Source organism: Rhinolophus hipposideros (assembly GCF_964194185.1).
Source record: "Rhinolophus hipposideros genome assembly, chromosome: 8".
In the NCBI taxonomy this organism is placed as follows: domain Eukaryota; kingdom Metazoa; phylum Chordata; class Mammalia; order Chiroptera; family Rhinolophidae; genus Rhinolophus; species Rhinolophus hipposideros.
The window spans coordinates 71,452,881-71,473,868 of record NC_138054.1 but is presented as its reverse complement, the minus strand read 5'-3'; the positions used below and the strand labels follow the sequence as shown (position 1 = coordinate 71,473,868).

Below are 20,988 nucleotides of genomic sequence, written 5' to 3'. Positions count from 1 at the left end.
TTTTGGAGTTGGATTGCCATTTAGAACTACATTTTGCTACCCAAAGTGTGATCCTTGAGTAGCTGTTTCAGCATCATCGGGGACCTTGTTAGAAATACAGAATTTCAGGTCTAACCCAGACCTGTTGAATAAGAACTGCATTTATCCCCAGGTGATTCATAGACAGTAGTCCTCCCTTGTTAATGGGGGATATATTCCAAGACCCCCAGTGGATGCCTGAAACCATGGATAGTACCAAACTCAGTATATACTATGTTTTTTTCCTATATGTACAGACCTATGATAGTTTAATTTGTAAATTAGGTACAGTAAAAGATTAACAATAACAAATACAATAATTATACTGTAATAAAACTAAAGTAAATATAGTTTCTCTCAAAATATCTTACTGTACCTGCACTCATCCTTGTGATGATGCTATGACCTCAGGTAATGAAACTGTGGAAATCGAAACCTTGGGTAAGGGGAGACTACTGTACATGAAGTTTGGAAAGCATTGAGAACTTCTTTCTTAGTATTCCCATCTGTTTTGTTAAATGGACATAGGAAATACGAACATTAAATAATTCAGTGATCCAGGTAATACTGGCATGTAATATAATAACTCTTAAATGTTAGGTATCACTATTATTCTCTTAACAAATTCACAAACCCTTTTTATTGGTTGCTTCAGTTCCTCATTTGGCTGCTGCTTCAGGTGTTATTTGTTGCTTCAAGTCTTATTCCCTGGAACTTTCCTTACCTTTCTCTTGGGAGTTTTCAACCCTTTAATACTATACTTTGTCTTTTTTCTGTTTTGCTATGGGCTGTATGACACTCGCTTCAGTCTGCTTCCTTCTGCAGAATCATAAAACTGGAAGGGACCTTAGAGATCATCCAGTGGAAACATTTTCTTTGGGTTTTGAGGAAACTGAGGCCCTGAGAAGTTTAAGTATCAAGTTGCTATGTTTGCAGTTTACCCATTATACATCTTTAGAAGATCTCCCAGATAGATTGAAAAGCCTGAAGCAGGAAGGATTTAATGTGTAAGTTGTTCTCAGAGGCAAAGAAATCAAATCTGAGCAAAAATATGAAACAAGTTTTTTTTCCTTTGTAATAAAAAATTTTTTGATACGAAACACTATTGATAGGTTGGTGGAAAGGTGGTAGAGTAATGCCTAGGCTACGAGAGGCCATCCATTGTTCAAAGGAACCTGTGCTTTTTGTAGAACTTTTTTTTTTTAATTTATTGGGGTGACAATTGTTAGTAAAATTACATAGATTTCAGGTGTACAATTCTGTATTACATCATCTATAAATCCCATTGTGTGTTCACCACCCACAGTCAGTTCTCCTTCTATCACTATGTATTTGATAGAACTTTTTTTATTCCACATTCATTAGCCTCTTGTATTAATATGTACTTCCCAAGATTTTAAGCTAATTATCAGTAACTGTAAAATGTTTTTGAGTTGATGAAGTTTTTATTCTATTTCATGAACCAAATGAAAAATATCTTTGAAAATGATATTTTAAATCATGTTAAAGATTTTTTTGAGAACTGTACATTTAAGAAGTGTCATTTCTGCACTCGGTATCCCAGTTGGAACCAACCAGAGATCCTGAGAGCAACTAATCGAGTTCAAAATAGGCCCATGCAGTAACGCTATAACACTTATTTAGAGGAAAGTTCTCAGACCTATGCTCAGAGTCTTTTAAAGCTAATTTTAGGCACTTAGAACAAAATTCACTTTTTGATTTTTTATTTATTTAGTAAATTAGAAACCAGCAACCTAGTATGCTACTAGCAGTATAAATCAGTAAGCGTTTTCATTTCCATGCTTCTGCCAATGCAGTTTCTTCTGCCTCCCTTCCCATCTGGCTAATTTTGTATCCTAAAGACCTGCCTCATATATCTTTACCTCTTGTCTATTCTCACATTCTTCCTCTCCTCTTACTACCTGCCTTTCACCCAGATTACTTGTCCTATGGTCTGTGTTTTGATAGTGCTTTTAACTCCCAAAGCATTGATCATAAAAGGAATATTTTTAAAGAATTGCTATTGCCCAGGTTAGACTATGAGCCTCTTAAACAACAGGGACTAGATTACAGTCATTTTTATATCCCAAGGCCTAAACACTGCCTGGCACACAGTGAATCCTAGAAGAATTTTTGTCAAATGAAGTACAAGTATAGCACAATTCAGACACGGCATTTACAGCTGTATTTTAAACCAGTGAAATGATTGATGATTTGGTAATGAAATGAGCCTGTTTTTTTTGGTACCACCTGTTTAAGAGGGTGGGAAAATTATACACTAAAAAATTTGTCAATATTGAAGTGTTAAAATAATGTTAATTTTGGGAGTATTTCATCTGAAAAACTTATCCTGAAAGATTGCTGTTCTGAGGGTCTTAGGTAGCCAGGTATCTTGGTATTTGTTGTAGCAGCAGTTCTTAAATTTTCTGTTTCACACTCGTAAAAATGATTAAAAACTCATAGATCTTTCGTTTTAGGTAGGTTATGTCTACCAGTATATACTGTGTTAGAAATTAAAACTGAGAAAATTTATTTAATCATTAACGCATTTAAAATACGAAACTTGGTGCATGTTGACAAATATTTTTATGAAAAATAGCCATATATATTTAGTGAGAAGAGAAATTTTAAGAAAAATTTAGTGAACATTGTTTTATCCATTTTGCAAAACACTTTAATGTCTGGCTGGGTTTTCATATCTGTGTCTGCATTCAGTTTGTTGCAAAATACTGTTTTGGTTGAAATCTGAAGAAAATCTGGCCTTATAAATATGTGATTGGAAAAGGGAGGTGTGTTCTGCTAGCCTTTCAGATAATTGTGGATACTCTTCTTTGATACATCAGAAAACAAAGTGTAGTTTTTTAAACGTTAGTTGTAATGTGGAATGTGAAACCATATCAGTGAAGTTTTTGTATTGTTATCAATATATTAAAATTCATTGGTGTAATTGTATTTTGGTCTTTTTACCTGTAAATGATTTTTGTTACATGCAATCTTTGGGAAATGTTAGTTCACTGAGTTAAGCAGATCTTCCAAATGTTGACATATTTCATTATGCAATATTTCAAAAACCACATTTGTTTCTAAAAGTCACTGATCTCATTAGGAAAGTCTTCAAGTGTTGGTAAGCTATTAAGCTGGTGGTGGCAGATACAAGTTTTCCAAAATTCTTTCAATGAAAGCTCAACTTTTATCAGTGGCAGTGATACTGACAGTTGTTGTTCTTGAAGTACTAGTCTTGCTTTATTCATTTTTGAGAAAATATCTACCAGGTATCCACTTCTGGATAATAGTTTGTCTGATACTTGTTCATTAAAGTAACAGTGTGTTTCATAAGAATGGTAGATAACTCAGGTTGTAACTCTTAACATTCCCACATGAGGTTTTCCTTGAGACAACCACCATACTTTGACGTTCAGGGGAAATAGTTTATGCCTCTATCCCATGCATCACACAGAATGTTAGAAAGATGTGATGTACTCAAGAATCAAGTTTAATAAAGTGAGTAATTTTTTACAGGGACTACATGGCAGTAACAGTACTGGTACATTTTGGTGCCACTGCCGTACTTTGTGCTAAGGCTCTGGCAGCTTTACCCACTATTGCTTATTTTCCCTCCTAGTTTACTGAGGTGAAATTCCGGTAATAAAAACGTTTCAGTAGCACTTAGTAACACTCTGTCTAGTTCCAAAACATTTCTGTCACGCCAAAGGCAATTGCTTTATTCATTAAGTACTTTTCCCCCATTTCCCATTCTCTCCCCTCTGCCCCTGGCAACCACCAACTTGCTTTCTGTCTATGGATTTATCTGGATATTTCGTATAAATGGAATCATACAACGTGACCTTTTGTGTCTGGCCCTTTTCCCTTAGAATGTTTTCAAGGTTCATCCATGTTGTAGCACGTATGTCAGTACTTCATTCTTTTTCATAGATGAATACTATTCCACTATATGAACATACCACAATTTGTTTATCTTTTCATTCATTGATGAACATTTGAGCTGTGTCCTTCCTTTGGCTGTTGTGAATAGTGCTCTTAGGAACCTGCATGTACACGTACTTCTTTTGAGTACTTGTTTTCAATCCTTTGGGGTATAAAACAAAGAGTGGAATTGCAGGGGCCCACCATTGTTTTTGTACTGCCAGTTGAAAGGTCAACACAGTGAAAAAGGCAAGTAACACCTTAATATGAAAATAGTTTCATTTCATTCATTTCAGGGGATCTTGTGGACCCCCTGAAAGTATCTGGGGAATCCCCAGGGATTTGCAGACCAGATTTTGAAATTCCAAAGTCAGTCAAGTATGAATATGACTTCTTCTGATCATTGTATTATCGCTAGCGCCAACTAATACAGGCTAGATAATCCTTAAAACGGCACCGTCAGTTATGTTTTATAATCCCTACTGCATAGATGAAGTTAACATTTAGGGAGCATAAATGACTTGTTCATTGTTACTTAACATAAATGAAAACTGGATACCAAATTCAGGTTTTCTTATTTCAAAGCTAATATTACTATTTCACAGTTCTTCAGGTAAATGAAACAACAGGGGAGAGGGTTGTTTGAGGGAATGATTTAGCTTATAAAGAAATTATCATTGTGGTAAAGTGTTTAATGGTGCCCTTGTTGTTTATTTTTTAGAGATATTTTAAATCTAAAGGATGTGATCAGTCTCCAGCTGGAAGACACTACCTCAAGCAAAAATTTTTGCAGTCAATCTTGTCTTTCATCATATGAAGGAAAAAGAAAACCATTTGTTACCATATATACTAATAGCCTTTTAACCAAATGCAGCACGTGTCAGAAGACTACTCTCGTAAGTTGCAATTTTTTTCCAACCTTTAGGAACTCTGATTCTGCTTAAATATCAGAATTTTTACTAAATCTTTTTTATTTTTTATCCTAGATTCAGTATGAAGTAAAATACCAGAATGTGAAACATACTCTTTGCAGTAATGCCTGTTTTTCAAAGTTTCACTCTGCTCACAACCTCATTATGAACTGCTGTGAGAACTGTGGAACTTACTGTTACACTAGCTCTAATCTGTTTCATATACTTCAGATGGAAGGACAGTCTCTTTATTTAAACAGTTCAAAGAGTGTTACGGCATCTAAGCAGGTATGATTGCTAAAGTGAGGACCACTCACTCCATTTGAATTTGATGCATAGGACTCAAATGAAACGTTGATGATTGAGTTCCTTCCATTAATTGGCTTGTGAATGGTTCCCCTTTAGGAAAATGTGGAGATAATAGATTTTAGTACCATTGGGAACAGTTTCAATTGGTAAGATGATGAAGGAGATAAATAAAAGACAGTTCCTTCTTGCAATTCCTTATACTTCATGATAAGTGCTAGATGGAGATTTTCCTAAAAATTTGATCATCTTACCTTGAAGAAAGGCAAGTAGATAGCAGCTTGTTTGTAAACTACAAAGATAGTGAAAATAACAATAGTCCACTGGTCAGTAAGACTAACCACAAAAGTGAGGTTAGGCGAATTGAGAATGTTACGCTTTTTCTGAATCAGTCATGGGAGGAAATAAACCAATGAGAAATAATCCCCTACTATATATAGGAGAACCTTGAATGGGTGGTTCTGAGAACCGAGAAGCTGGCCCTACTTTGGTGGGCTGAGATGAACACAATTAGTTGTCCAAGCCCATTTCATGAGGTGGGACTGTAACATATCTTGCTTGTTTAGATGATGTTTTAAGACCCGACTCCATCCCTATAAATTCTTCCTTAAAAACAAGCAATTGAGGATGGGTGTCTTAAGCCTCATTTCAAATAGGTCATTTGTGAGCCACATCTTTGGCTGAATGCCCACACCATGAGTCCCATCTTAGGACCAGAAATGGGAGGGTAGAATGCATGGAAGCCTCCCAAATGCAAGAAATGCCGTTCCTTCTTTTTCTTTATCCCTTACACTCTAATAGACTGTGGCCTGTTTCAAGAGCCTATATTGAGTACTATTATTCAGCCTATGTGATGGGGCAGGGCTGGTTTGTAGAGACGAATTAAGAAGCACCACCTAACTAACCATGCACAGCATGTAAGATATTGTGTTAGTGGTAATGGAGAAAACCCAAATTGTTAGTGAACTGTAATCAAGTAGAAAATGTTCAAATCTGTGAATCTGAAAATGAGATGGCTTCGTATTTTCAAAAGTGATTTGGTGTCATTGTAATTATTTAGGCCATTACCGTCTTAATAGAGTATGTTAAGTATTATTAGCTTTCTCATATGATTAAATCATCATAAATTATACCACTATTTTTGGTTAATGTTAAGTACTGATGAATTACAAAAATTTACAATAAAGGATAAAAATATAAATTTTCACAATGACACTTTTTGTTTCATTCTTCCTTTCCCAGTATCCTGTTCTTTCACAGAAAAACAAAATTCATAGTGTATTTTCATTTGTCTGCAGTTTTTGCCCCAAAAAGCAATTCTGTTACATCATTGCCATTAGTATTAACTTCTTAAGTCCAGCAATGACTGTTCCTCTTTCACTAGAAATAGGTGGTGAACCTGTGTCTATCCTTTTCCTTGGCACACTTACTGCTTACTAAACATGTTATATTCTGTACTTCTTACTGCTTGCATGCTGCTTTCATTCAGTGTTTGCAGTGTTTACCATGAAGTGAGTCTAATGACCCCCACAGCGTCCTGTAACGTGTTGAGCCCTCTTTTTCTGGCTCCTCCTCAGCATCAGTAGGTTTTCCTGAGCTGATACCCAAATAGGCATTGAGGGAAGATCTGTAAGACTTCTGTTTATCAAGCTGGCTTCGATTGCCTGGGATGGTGAACTTCTATGACCACTTTCTTCATTACTTGCATATATATTATTACTATTAATATATCTGACAGATCATACAAATAATTAATAGATTGACCAATTTCCCGCGTTAATCGTTGTAATCCACGATACCTTTTTTTCTGATTTTTAAAAAAATGTAAAAATGTGGCTTCATTGTCATTATTTGTAGAGCAGTGGTAGTGGGTATGTTTTTATATTATGTTAATAACTTGTCATATACCAGGAACATGAATGTTATTTTAATCTCTAACAGAAACCAGCAAAAACACTTATATCTGCTCTTAGCAAATCATTGAAGCCCTCAGATGAAATGATTGAGATTACCAATGACTCCGGGAAGACAGAGCTTTTCTGCTCTGTTAATTGTTTTTCTGCTTACAGTAAAGCTAAGATGGAATCTTCTACAGGTAATATTTAGTAGTTATCAGAGGTTTAGGAATTATTGAATATTACTACTTCCTTTAATTTATAACCTTGATTCATTTCCAAATTAAACTGACTTAAAAGTCAAACGCATTCAAAACTTGTTGCAAAGAAATGTTTTCCAGTATTTTTGTGTAAAAGGAAAGCTACTTCACCACCAGAGATTTAGTATTTATTTATAAAGACTGTTGTACTAGATATAGAATCTTGTATTTAGCCCTGCTTTGTTAAAAAAAAAAAAAAAAGGCTATTAGTTACGTTTTTCACATGAAGTAGAGCGAGTTGGAAATAGTTTATGAAGTTCACCAATAGAAAAGCCCAGATAATCCAGGGCCAATTGTTTTCCATCCAAGAGCCACATATAGGACCAGTGGTGCTATTTATGTAGACGGTGGAGTGAATGATGCCCCTGGGGTTTGTATACCTTGCAAACTGGCTTACTATAGAAATCTCTGCAATACTCAGAAATCTGAGACAACAGCCCAGCTTGATTTGTGTTGAGGTTTTATGAATCTTGAGTTAGAAATGATACCATTAGGAGATTGTATAGGACTCTCTTTTCTGTTCTTCATTGGTAATTTCACAGAAAAGATATGCTTGAAATTTCAAGCAAATAGTATAACACTGAGAAATTGTGTGCAAAGGTAGTGGTAGGAAATCTATCAGTTTAATGTTGTTATTGATGTTATCCTAAAGAACCTGGCTACCCCTAAGCCCTAATAGAATTTACTCAGCAATTCCTAAAGCTATTAGATATTTGCATTGTCTGTTGAAACATTTGTTATTAAACAGTGCTTTCTGATTAATTCTGCCTGGCTTATAAGAAATCTTTTTATTTTTATCAGTAAATGTTTCCATGGTGCATGATACTTCAACAGAACTTTCTCCAAAGCAGCTTTCTCCAAAGAAAGATCAGACGCCAATTATAAGCAATATAGTGTCGTTGGCAGATACTCACGTTGCCCTGCCCGTCGTGAACTCTGTCTTACAAGGTAAAAATGGATGTGAGGATATTTGACATATATACTGTTGCCATACGTGATGAATCTCTAAGTTTTTGTTGCCTGACATGAAAGAAGCAATTATACTTACGTTATTGTTTTTATAGATAATGGTGTAAGTTCTTAAATTTATGCTTTATTTTAAATAGGTACAGTTTCTTCAGTAACAACAAATGTGACTGCAGATGTAAGTTTTATTAATTTTTTTGGCTCTTCAACTTTTTAAAGTATATTTTGTGCACGTATATATGTGTGTATATCTGAGCAAGTTAACTTCTATTTTGATCCTACAGCTGAAAAAAGCAGAGCAATAAACCCTTTTTGGTATTTACATTCAGTTTGCCAAATCTCAAGTTTGACTCGAAATTATTAATAAGAATATTTAAGCAGAAGTATTATTAGTCAGTTTTTCCTCTGGGTTCTTTATTACTTTTCCTAATACTTAAGCAATTCTCACCAGAGCAGTAAGAATTATTTTTATTACAGTTACATACCAAGTGACCCTTTGAACAATTAATGCTGAATCTAGATTGCAAATAAATAAGTTACAAATAATTAGTAATGTTTCCCCCTAGTGGAGCTCATACTGTAACACGCCCGTTCACTTTATGTTACTAGAATAGATGTATTTGATATTTTAATTGACTATTTGAAAACTGTTAAAACAAATGTTATTTTATCCTTTTCTAAAGATTTCTAAGAATTCATCCAGTGAGGCAAGCAGTGGTGTTGCTAATAGCAGTGTGGAACAGCCAAGTCTTTCCCTGTCTTCATCAGTACTCGGTCAGCATACGAATGACTCCAATATAGAAGTACAGAAAGATCAAGTGTCAAACCAAGATGACACGTGCAGTATGGAATCTGTGAAAATAAGTGACAGACTATGTCGCCCAAAATTTACATCCAAAGTACAAAAATTTAAAGGTAAATCGCAAAGTATTAAAAAATCTTGGTGTTCAAATTTTCAGCAGTTAGAAAACAGTGTTAGAAAGAATGTGACATTCTGTTATTCATGCCAGTTGTTCTACCAAAAAAATTCTAGGTATGGAAGGGAATCATTTGCAGCCCAAGGAATTGCTAATTGGAAAAAAACTCTTGAAAAATTCAGAAAGCATGAAAAAAGTAAAATGCATTTGAAGTCATTGCAATTTTGGAGGGAATACCAGTTTTGTGATGAAGCTGTCAATGGTAATTTACCTATTCATTCAAAACAGACTGAAGGAAATACAAAGTACCTAAAGCTTATAATTGAAAATATTTTATTTCTTGGAAAGCAGTGTTTACCCTTAAGAGAAAACGATCAGTCTATTTCATCTGTGAATAAAGGCAATTTTTTAGAATTGTTAGAAATCAGAGCAAAAGATAAAGGACAAGAAATATTTCGACTTATGAATTCACAAGTTGACTTCTATAATAGTACACAAATTCAAAATGATATTATTGAAATAATAAAGACTGAAATGTTACAAGATATTGTGAATGAGATCAATGTCTCCTCAGCTTTTTCTATAATATGTGATGAGGCAACTTATAGTGTCACTAAAGCACAGCTTTCAATTTGTGTAAGATACCCACAGAAAACATCAAAGGCAATTTTAATTAAAGAAAGATTCTTGGGTTTCATAGATGTTGAAGAGATGACTGGGACCAACTTACTCAGGACTATCACAACTTACCTGCAGCAAATTGGAGTTGATTTGAATAAAATACGAGGCCAGGCCTATGACAGTACCACTAATTTGAGGGTGAAATTTAATAAAATTGCAGCAGAATTCAAGAAGGAAGAGCCAAGAGCTTTATACATACATTGTTATGCACATTTTTTGGATTTAGCAGTAATTAGGTTTTGTAAAGAAGTAAAAGAACTCCGAAGTACTCTAAAGATTCTCAGTTCTTTGTTCAACACTTTTCATATGTCTGGGGAAATATCTGCAAATTTTCAAAAGATTTGTAAGCTAAGTCAAAACGAAACATGCAAGAAACATACATCACAATCATGCTGGACAGTCCACGATCATACATTACTATCTGTGATTGAGGGTCTTCCAGAGATTATTGAAACACTGGAAGTTGTATCAAGCCATTCTTCAAATACAAGTTTGGCTGATGAATTGAGTGATTTGTTGTCATTGGTTTCCAAATTTGAATTTATTTTTTGTCTGAAATTTCTTTATCGAGTATTAAGTGTTACAGGAATTCTTTCCAAAGAGCTTCAAAGTGAAACCATAGACATTTTTTCCTTGTCTTCAAAAATAGAAGCAATTTTGGAATGTTTATCCTCTGAAAGAAATGATTTGTATTTCAAAACTATCTGGGATGGAGCAGAAGAAATATGTCAAAAAATAACCTGTAAAGGTTTTGAAGTTGAAAGACCTTCTTTTCAGAAAAGAAGAAAAATTCAAAAAGTAACAGACCGTGGCAATTCAGGCAGTACGTGTTTGTCTACCTCAACAGAAGAACAATATAAAATTAATATTTATTACCAAGGATTAGATACTATATTACAAAATTTAAAAGTATGTTTTTCAGAGTTGGATTATTGCAAAGTGAAGCAAATTTCAGAATTATTATTTAAATGGAATGAACCATTAAGTGAAGCAACAGCCAAGCATGTCCAAGAATTTTATAAACTTGATGCAGACATCATCCCAGAACTTAGATTTTATCGGCAATATGCAAAGCTCAACTTTGCCATAGATTATGATCACATCGACTTCATCAATCTTGGCTATTTGTTTATTCAGCATGGTCTTCACAACAATATTCCTTGCATATCAAAGCTATTAGATATTGCTTTGTCTTGGCCAGTTACTTCACCAAGTGTTGAAAATTCATTTTCTGTACTGCCTCGTCTTAAAACATATTTATGTCATACCATGGGACAAGAGAAGTTCAATGGCTTGGCTCTAATGGCTGTTGAGCAGGAATTGGTAAATAAACTGATGGAGCCTGAAAGACTAAATGGAATTGTGGAAAAGTTTATCCATCAGATGAAAGACATATAGTACTTGCTAATTTGAATCTACCTGAAAGAATTTTGTGTTTCTGTTGTAACAAGTTTTTAATTTTTTGTCTCTTAAGAAAAACACTTTATCTTCAACTTGCCTTGTTCACTTTATATGTTTTTTTGATATTGTCCCATCTTACAACTGTAAGATTTAATTGTATTGATGTACCATAATATATTGGAACCATCCCTACTGCTAAACACTTTCTAATCTTTTGCTAGTATAAATAATGCTGCATTTAATAACCTCACAGATTATGCTGCACATTAGTGAGTTACTGTAAGATAAAATTTTAAATTAGAGCACTAGGTCAAAATTTGTATTTTTATTTTTGATAGATATTGGCAAACTCCTTTCTACAGGGATTGTGCCGATTTACAGTACCACCACCACGGTGTGAGAGTGCCTGTTTCTTCAAATCTTTATAAGGCAGTGTTAAATGTTTTGATTTTTTGCCAATCTTTTAGCTGAATGGGATTTTAATCTCTGTGGCAATTAAATCTCAGTGGAATTTTGTATTTTCACTTGAGAATAAGCTTGGATATCTGCCTGAGCCATCTGTGTATCTTTTTCTATGAACTTTAACATTTAAACATTAAAACTACATACTGCTGTGTTTTTGGTTGACGCAAGAGCTGGATGAACACAATAGGAATTCTTAATCTACTTTATGAAAATAAGACTATTTTTCAAGTAACCCCAAAAGAAATAGGGCTCTTTATATTTTACAAGTTTAGATAACAAGGAAATCTTTTCCTCAAAGATCTGAAACAATTTAGTGGTAGATAGAGCTGGGCCTGGATTCCCCCCCCCCCCCACCCTTTTTGGAGGAATATTTCCCTGCCACTTTTCCCTTGGTGTTTCATCAATTTTTATAATTTGTAATTTTTTCTACAAAGAGCATCCATTTCATCGGGGCTCTCTCAAATCTATTTGCTTAGAGTTATAGAAAGTATTCTCAATTTCTTCTCTATACCTATACTAACTTTATTCATTCATCTTCTGTACCTTTTCTTTTTTGATTACGCCAACCAGTGATTTCTTTAGTTGATTTATTTTTTTGTTTTTCATACACATTCTTAGGTTTATTTATCAATCCTACTTTTTAAAACAATTATGATTTTAACATAGAAAAATACAAAGAACATAACAAGTAACATTTAGTTCTATTAAATCCTAACATTTTGCTGTGCTCCAGGTTTTTATTTCAGAAATAAATTATAGATCATGTTAAAGCTGCAAATCTTTTCCTGATAACATTTCTATAATTTTATACTTAGTACGTAGCCTTGTTTATAAACTTTATATAAAACTATATGTTGCATTGTACGTATCTTTTGTTTGCTTTTTTCACTTAGTTTTTGAGACATATGGATTTCTAGTTATTTTAACTATTGAATAAAAATCTGTTATATGAATACATGTTTTTCCTTTTTCTATGTAAGTGGATATTTTAGTCTTGATTTTGCACTTTTATAATACTCCAGTGACCATTTTTATATGCCCTTGTACATTCATCTAATATTTATTGAGCAAGTACTATATATCAGGTACTATTCAAACTGCTGGAGGTTCAGCAAAGAATAAAATAAGGACCTGAATAAAATAAGGACCTGATTCCAATGAAACTTAGCTTTCTAATGTGGAACTCCAAGATACTAGAAGAGGTTGCTTATCAGCTCTTTTCATGTAAGTAGGTATTTGTACACTACACTAGGATAAAAGATGAGGCTTTGAGAACTGTGGCCATTTAAGGCCCTATCCAACCATGGATCCCTGGCACACCAGTTTAAAAGGTCTGCTCTGGGGTGCTTGAGGGCCTTAGGAGTGGAGTTGATGGGTCAAGGCTACCGTGTTTCCCAGAAAATAAAACCTCACTGGACCATCAACTCTAATGTGTTTTTTACAGCAAAAATTAATACAAGACCCGGTTTTGGGGCTGGTCCGGTGACTCAGGTGGTTGGAGTGCTGTGCTCCTAACGCCAAGGTTGCCTGTTCAATTCCCACATGGGTCAATGAGCTGTGCCCTCCACAACTAGATTCAACACGACGACTTGACCCTGATGGGTACTGGAAAAACTGTTCCCCAATATTCCCCAATTAAAATACAAATTTAAAAATAAATTCACTGATTTCTACTTTTATTTTAAAAAACAATATAGAAGGCAGTTAATCTCTAGTACTGAATACTTATTGCATGTATTTTCCTTCTTTTCTGTTTGGCAAAGTGTTTACCACTGAACTTTCCTCTTAAGTCACCTTTGTCTCCCATGTGTTTTTCTCATCATTATTTTCTAGCTATTTGTACTTGTTTCTTGTCATGGAAGTAAGTTAGTTTCAAGAGGCTGGGTTTTCATTTTTAATCTTCAAATGGTTTTTTACTTAAAATAGTCCACTATATAGCCAGTGATAGACCTAGACCTGAAAAAGGAAACAAAAAACAGCTCTTTGTTGAATGCCCACTACATAACCTAGAACTTTTCTCCATGCTTTGTTTTTTATTTAGTTCTCAAAACAACCTATTATTTTACAGAGGGAATTAAGACAGAGGTTATAGATGACACAATTAGTAAATGGTAAATCTAGAATTTGTGCCCAGGTAGTAGTTGCCCAGGTATAGTGTGACTCAAAGCCCATGCTTTCAATCACTGCTCTATTACTTTTTCCCCACTTCTTCCGTGCCCCACCTCCCCCGCCACTCAGGTTCAAGCCGTTGTTTCCCAGTCTAGTTGTGTAGGACACAGCTCCCTGGCCCATGCTGGTATTATGAGCCTTGTGCTTCCCCCCCCCTGAGGCAGTCGGTCGCCAGTCATCTGCCGGCCACTCATGGCAGCCCATGGAAGCACATGGTAACCCATGGCAGCTCATGCCAACCTCAGGCTGCTCACAGCAGCCCAGCTCCAGGGAGAGCCGCTGTTCACAATCTTAGCTGTAGAGGGCATAGATCACTGGCCCATGTGGGAATCGAACCAGCAACCTCAGCGTTAGGAGCCCAGCACTCCAATCACCTGAGCCACTGGGCCAGCCCTCTATTACCTCTTATACAAACATCGAATATTCCTAAAGATAAGATTAACTACCAGGAAATGCATTAAAGAATAGAAGATGGCAGAAATAACAGTGTACTAATTTTTAATCTCCCCAAATCCCTTCATAAAAGCAAAAACCCATGCACAGCATCTACAACAAAGCTTGGTGACAAAGTAATCCCCACAATCCCAAAATGAGATTAGGTAGTAACAAACTGAAAAGCAGGTAAAAGACCTGAATGTTATCAGCTGTCTGTATAGGTCATGGAGGAAATTCAGTGGGATGTCTGGTGGCCTCGAGAATAGGAGGTCCCCCAAATCAACAGGCTTCCTTCCATTGAAAAGTATGCAGGCCAATTTGAAAACTGCCAAAACAGAGAATTCCTGAAGGTGGCAATTTGCAATTCAGTTTAAGGGGACTGCTAAATTCTGAAGATGTTAGAGGCGGCTAGGTCCTTATGAACTCATGAAACTAACAAAACTAAGCATTCCAAAACAAAATCCATTTAAGGAGAAACTGCTGGCTGTAGATACCAAATTGAGCAGGGCAGGGAATAGAGGCAAAGGAAAATGTACAGTTGGAAGTGAGGCAAAGGAAGCAGATCTCAATACTAGGTCATATCTCAGTTACTATGAAAATAAGATTTCATGAGTCTTGGGACTAGTAAAGTTATTCTGTCCTTTTCCCTCCCTCCTAAAAGGAAAATGCATGTCACATAAAAGTGAGCAACAAAGAATTGTGAAACATGCAAGATTATGAATATAGAACAGAGTAAACCCTTACAAAACAAATTAACTTGTTTCAAACCAAACTAAATGAAATTAAGAAAATGATAGTTATAAAATAATGTAAATCAGAACTAGACTCAGATGAGTAGATAAAAGATTTGAGGGTGACAAGAATTCAAGAAAGCATTAGAAATAAAAAATAAAAATCAGTTTAAAAACTAAAGGGAACTCAAGTGAATAAACATTGTTGATCCGTAACAGGATGGAAAGGAGGAAAATGTTTTAAATCAAGAGACTTGAAAAGAATTCAAGAAAAAGCAACAAACGGAACACCCGATACCCATATAAAGTGAATCCTCAAAGAAATCCAAAGCAATGGAAAACAATCCTAAAAAGCATGTAGCTGTCTTGTTGGTACAACTGCTTTGTTAAATTCACCTTCCAAAGATTTTGTCTTAACATTTGATGAAAAGAAATCCCTGGCTCCAAACCAATAGGTAAATTGAGTGCCAGTCTCCCTAAGACATAAAGTAAAATATTTATTAATCCTCAAATACAAAAATCATTCCTCTTTAGGTCTATTACTGCCAAGGGCAGGCAGTGTTTCTCTACTGCTCAAAACCCTTTTCTTCGACACACTGGCTTTCCTTTTTTTCCAGTATAGGGCTGCTTTCCAATCTGCTGGGATTGCTGTTACAGCCAACTGTCATTTAGGTGTCTTTCCTCTCCATACCACAGGCTCAGAGTGGACTGTTCTGCAAAGTCCCTCTTCCTCACTTGTCTCAAAAACAGTCACCAGTCTGTTTTCCTTTTAGGAATTTAGACATACCTATTTTGTGGAAACTATATAAATGTCCCAACCATCTCAGCTGAGGTGTCACATGAGTGAAACAGCCATGTTGGACAATACCCATCCACCCCAATAGAAGACTCAGCTCCAGCCTCCACCTGCGTCACTGAGACCCAATGACCCCCAACACCGTAATTCATTTTCCTAAGCCACTGAGTGTACTGCTGCTGTGCTGAAAATGCAAAGAGTAAACAAGTTAGAAGGCCACTTTAATAATCTAGGTGATCTCAGTGCCCCTTGTTCAAGTGACTAGCAAGAACAAGAAAAAGCTTAAGATCAAAATCCTTAACATAGCCTACAAGGCCTTCCATGATGAGATTCCTGCCTTACTGCTCTAGCCATAAACCACTCCCATGGTCATTTTATAAAAAACCTTTTTTTGAAATGTAATTCATATTACAATTCATCCAAAGTATGCAAGTTAATGGTTTTTTAGTATATTCACAGACATATGTCACAGTAATTTTAGAGCATTTTCACTACCTCAAAAACCCTGTATCCTTTAGTAGTCATCTCCCTCTTCCCCATTACACTCCCCTTCCTCAACTCTTATCTCCCCCAGTCCTAAACCACCAATCTACTTTGTAGATTTCTTGTTCTGACCATTTCATATAAATAGAATCATATGTGGTCTTTTGTGACTGGCTTCACTTAGCATGGTTTCAAAGTTTATGTTGTAGCATGTATCACTACGCTTCTTTTTATGGCTAACAGTCCATTGTTTGGACATACAATTTTTTAATCCATTTATTAGTTAATGGACATTTTAAGTTGTTTCCACTTTTACACTATAATGAATGATACTTTAAGCATTCACATATACAATTTTGTGTGAACGTTTTCGTTTCAGGTATTAAAATTGCTGAGTCATAGGGTAACTGAGGAACTACTAGACTGTTTTTCAAGGTGGCAGCACCATTTTACATTCCCACCAGTGGCCTGTGAGGATTCTAATTTTTTCACATCCTTGCCAACACTTGACTGGTGATTTTTAAAAAAAACGTCTATTTGTTTTTCAGGACCCATCAGCTCCAAGTCAAGTACAGTGATACCTCGGTTTTTCAACGTAATCTGTTCCAGAAGACCGAGTTCTGAAGCGTTAGAAAACCGAGGCATAGTTTCCCCAGCCATATAAAGTAATCCAAAATGGATTAATCCGTTCCAGATCTTAAAAATCAACCTTCCTTACTGAAACTACAAATTTAGCATGCATTTTACTAATACCATACATCCATAAAATTTACAGCATTCATAAAACGTAATGTTCAACAGAGACGTTCGAAAACCGAGGTACCCACTGTAGTTGTTTCCATCTAGTTATGGAGGGTGCAACTCACAGTGGCTCATATGGGGATGGAACCAGCAACCTTGTGGCTAAGAGCACCGTGTTCTAACCAACTGAGCTAACTGGCTGCCCCCTTGACTTTTTGATTCTAGACATTCTAGTGGGTGTGAAGTGATTATCTTTTCCCCTCAGCTTTACTGAGGAATAATTGGCAAATAAAACTAAGATATTTCAAGTGTTGTGATTTGATAGTCATGCACTGCTTATCAGGGATTCCTTCTGAGAAATGCATCGCTTTGTGAATATCAGAGTGTAATTACACAAACGTACATGGTATAGCCTACCACACACCTCAGTTATAAACCTGTACAGCATGTTATTGTACAAAACATGAGATTAAGTCAAGCAGAAGAGAAAATGATGCAATGAAGACACAGTAAACATGAGACTGCTGCTGGTGTAACTTGGCATACTGTTTAGCAGCAAACTATCAGAAAGTACACTAATGACAAAATATTCTTAACAAGTCATTTATTATCAAATATTGTACAATGTACTGGCAGATTTATACACAATCACCACCACAAACACGACCAATGAATTGCAATGCGTTGCATTACATGATGGCTGTCACTACATAGGAATTTTTCAGCTGCATTAATCTTATGAACTACAGTATACCCAGTCCACTGACTGAAACATTGTGGCAAATGACTACATATACATTTTTGAAAGCATTCACCACCTCACCTTTGAGAACATTTTCATTCCACTCTTAGCAAGTTTCAATGCAGTTATTAACCAGTCAACATGTCATATATTCGACATTCAGAACTTACTCATCATACACCCGAGTTGGAAGTGATATCTCATGGTTGATTTGTAATTCTCTATTGACTGGCTTCACTTAGCATGGTTTCATGGTGCTTAGAATGATGTTAAGCACTTTTTCATGTGCTTATTGGCCATTTATCTTCCTGGGAGAAATTTCCATTCAAACCTTTGGCCTATTTTAATTGTTTTTAAAATTGTATCTTTTCTAGATACATGATCTCCAATTATTTTCTCCCCTTCTGTGGGTTCTTTTCACTTTCTTGATGGTGTCCTTTGATGCAGTTTTTAATCTGGTAAGTCCAATTTACCTATTTTATTGTTGCATTTTTGGTGTCATAGCTAAGTCTCCTTTGCCAAACTCAAGGTCATGAAGAGTAACCCATTTTCTCCTAAATTTTTGTTGCTACATTTAAGTGTTTGGCCCACTTTTTGTTAATTTTGTATGTTATAAAGGGCCATATGAATCTCAGTTGAATTTCAAGAAGTCAGTTAGGATCATGTTGAATCTGTAAATCAGTTTGGAGAATAATGACATGCCAACAATGTTACGTAAGTCTTTCAATCCAGAACATGAAGATGTTTTACTATTTGGTTCTTCACAATTTCTTCCAAGTCATTTTCACTTTCAATCCTTGAGTTATTTGTAAGTACTATGCTCCCTCTTGCCTCAGGCATGTTTGGAACTCAACCCATTTTGGGTGCAAAACACATGCCCCATCTATGTGTTAAAATCTTGTGGGCTTTATTGTGTAATTCTAAGCTTAGGCTTGTCTCCACACACTTACTAATATCTATGTTGGGCATTGTGCCAAGTACTTAAAATACCAACTAATCAACATACAACTCAGCTCAGCAGGGATTCTTATTTAACCCATTTAATATTTGAAGTCAAATAACTTGTTAAAACTAAAAGGTCTCTCCCAGGGCTCCCAATCCCTTCAGTACTAGGGATCTATTACCGTGTTTCCCGGAGAATAAGACCTAGCCGGACAACCCGCTCTAATGTGTCTTTTGGAGCAAAAATTAACATAAGACCGACCGGGTCTGACATTAATTACATTAATTTTTGCTCCAAAAGACGTGTTAGAGCGGGTTGTCCGGCTAGGTCTTATTCTCTGGGAAACACGGTACTAATTTTCCCTTAAGGACTACACGGTCTAAAAGCTTACCAAAATTAATACATTACTCTTTGCTATCAAATATTAAAGTATATATCAGATCTTCTAATTCCACGCTTTATAACCAGGTAAAGAATTCTCAACTTGTTGACTATAAACCCTGACTATTTGAAAATACCACATATTTTTCTTTCAGGAACTGTGCTAAATGCTTTATGTGCATCATCACCTTTTATCCAAATGACCCAATTAAAGTTATTTTCTTCATTCTACCAGTGAACAAACTGCAACTTGGGTAACTTGCAAGATAATGCAGCTGGGCAAATTGCTCAATACTCGAACTCTAGTATTTATGACCCCATTATGCCCTTAACCACTGTCTTACACTGCAGGGTGTTTTTGCCTTGAGATCCATAAACCTTCAGATCCTAAGTTTTTAAGCTCGCAATCAGAAAGAGAAAGTTGAACCAAGACACAAACTCAAAAAAGATTTCTTGATTTGGAATGGTGGCCTCCCTGTTTGAAAAAATATAGCAACCACAGATAAGCAGAATGACCAACCAATCAAGAGAAAAACAGGATCTTGGTCTCAACCCTAGTACTGACTATACAGTTCTTCAAAGCAAATTCCATGGCACCAGTGACTGCTATGGCTTTCAACTCTCTTCCCTTGTGGCTATTTTAACTAATCTTGAACAAACTCCTGAATTCCGACTTTCTTCTCTTTAATCACAGCAAGCTAATAAATTAGCACTTTAGGTATAAAACCTATAATGAGTAAAGACAATTTTAAAATACTGATGGCCAAATCAAGTTAGGCAGAAGAGCCATCTAATTGATTAGTAATTAGGTTTAAATAGCTCTGCCAAAAAAGCCTCAAGAAACAGTTCTGAATTATATACAATCTGTTCTATGTCTAGAATCGGAACATCTTTATGTCACCTAGAAACAAGTTGATAACATAGGAAAATTCTAGAAAATGAAAGAGTCCTACTTAAAAACAAAACAAAAGGACAATCTGATTTTAAAATGTCTTTATTAACAATTAGGCTGTTCACTCCTCTTTGCCCTCTTCCTCACTGGTTTCCTGGAAACAGTTCACCTGATCCTGCCAATTAAAGGAAATGATTACTCCCAAAAGATGTAGTAGTTATCAAGTTCTCAAACATTTATCAGCACCAAGCAAGTAAACTTCCTAACAAACGTTAATCAAGGAATGTGGTATTAATAGTATTTAATGGTCCACGTACATATAACTACAGCTTAAGATGCAGAGATTGTTTCCATTTCAAACGATGAGAGCCCCTTAAACCTGACTGATACCTTATCTATCTATACATGCAATTCATATTAGATAAGGGGACAGTAAACTACTATCCACGGCCACCCTTTTGTAAAATAGTCTTATTGGACACAGCCATGTCCATTTGTTTATACACTGATTGCTTTACAGCTAGAACAGCAGAGTTGAGTTTAAAATTGTCAATCAGTCCAGTAGATCATTTTATATTTTGTTCTCATTTATTTTCAACTGTAAAAGATCCTACCATATAACTATATAGATGAAAAGCAAAACAGGAACTTCAAATTTTCCGAACCCTCCTCTGCATGGTGCTATGTGCAGAAGTGAATATATGTACCTATTTCTTATTGAAAACTGAAGTCCCCCTTTTTCTGAGGCTGGAGCCAAATCAACAAAGCCTACAACCTCAGAAGACTGTTAAAACAAATATTTTAGTACTGTGAAAATATTTCCTACAAGAAGGTTTTAATATAGAAGAAATGAAAATTAGATGTTCACACACAAGTGATTATTTTTGTATTATTCAAGAGTTCTTTTTTCTAAAGGCAATTTACAGAGTAA

At 35.5% G+C, this 20,988-nt stretch overlaps 3 protein-coding genes across 10 annotated transcripts in view; 1 reads left to right on the top strand and 2 right to left on the bottom strand.

Annotated features, from left to right (window-relative positions):
* Nucleotides 1–12,711, top strand: part of ZMYM1 (zinc finger MYM-type containing 1) — a 20,849-nt gene extending 8,138 nt beyond the window's left edge. For 4 of the 8 annotated variants that reach the window (XM_081055702.1, XM_081055697.1, XM_081055698.1 and 1 more), the window contains 6 exons: nt 4,664–4,838; nt 4,929–5,141; nt 7,101–7,254; nt 8,116–8,262; nt 8,421–8,458; nt 8,964–12,711. In XM_081055702.1, coding sequence (XP_080911828.1) covers nt 4,664–4,838; nt 4,929–5,141; nt 7,101–7,254; nt 8,116–8,262; nt 8,421–8,458; nt 8,964–11,276 — 3,040 coding nt within the window. In that variant the 3' untranslated portion in view covers nt 11,277–12,711. Of the gene's footprint in view, nt 1–665; nt 1,026–4,663; nt 4,839–4,928; nt 5,142–7,100; nt 7,255–8,115; nt 8,263–8,420; nt 8,459–8,963 lie in introns of those variants that run through there. The other 4 variants (XM_081055700.1, XM_081055701.1, XM_081055704.1 and 1 more) reach the window with 2 other exon arrangements.
* LOC308500567 (small ribosomal subunit protein eS25-like) overlaps nt 1–20,988 on the bottom strand; it is a 26,545-nt gene that overhangs the window by 4,561 nt on the left and 996 nt on the right. The gene's annotated exons all lie outside the window — the stretch shown is intronic.
* The window catches only part of SFPQ (splicing factor proline and glutamine rich), a 15,087-nt gene continuing 14,249 nt past the window's right edge, over nt 20,151–20,988 (bottom strand). Inside the window, exon 12 of the transcript XR_013993750.1 lies at nt 20,151–20,232. The gene's annotated coding sequence lies outside the window, so the exon portion shown is untranslated. The remainder of the gene's footprint in view (nt 20,233–20,988) is intronic.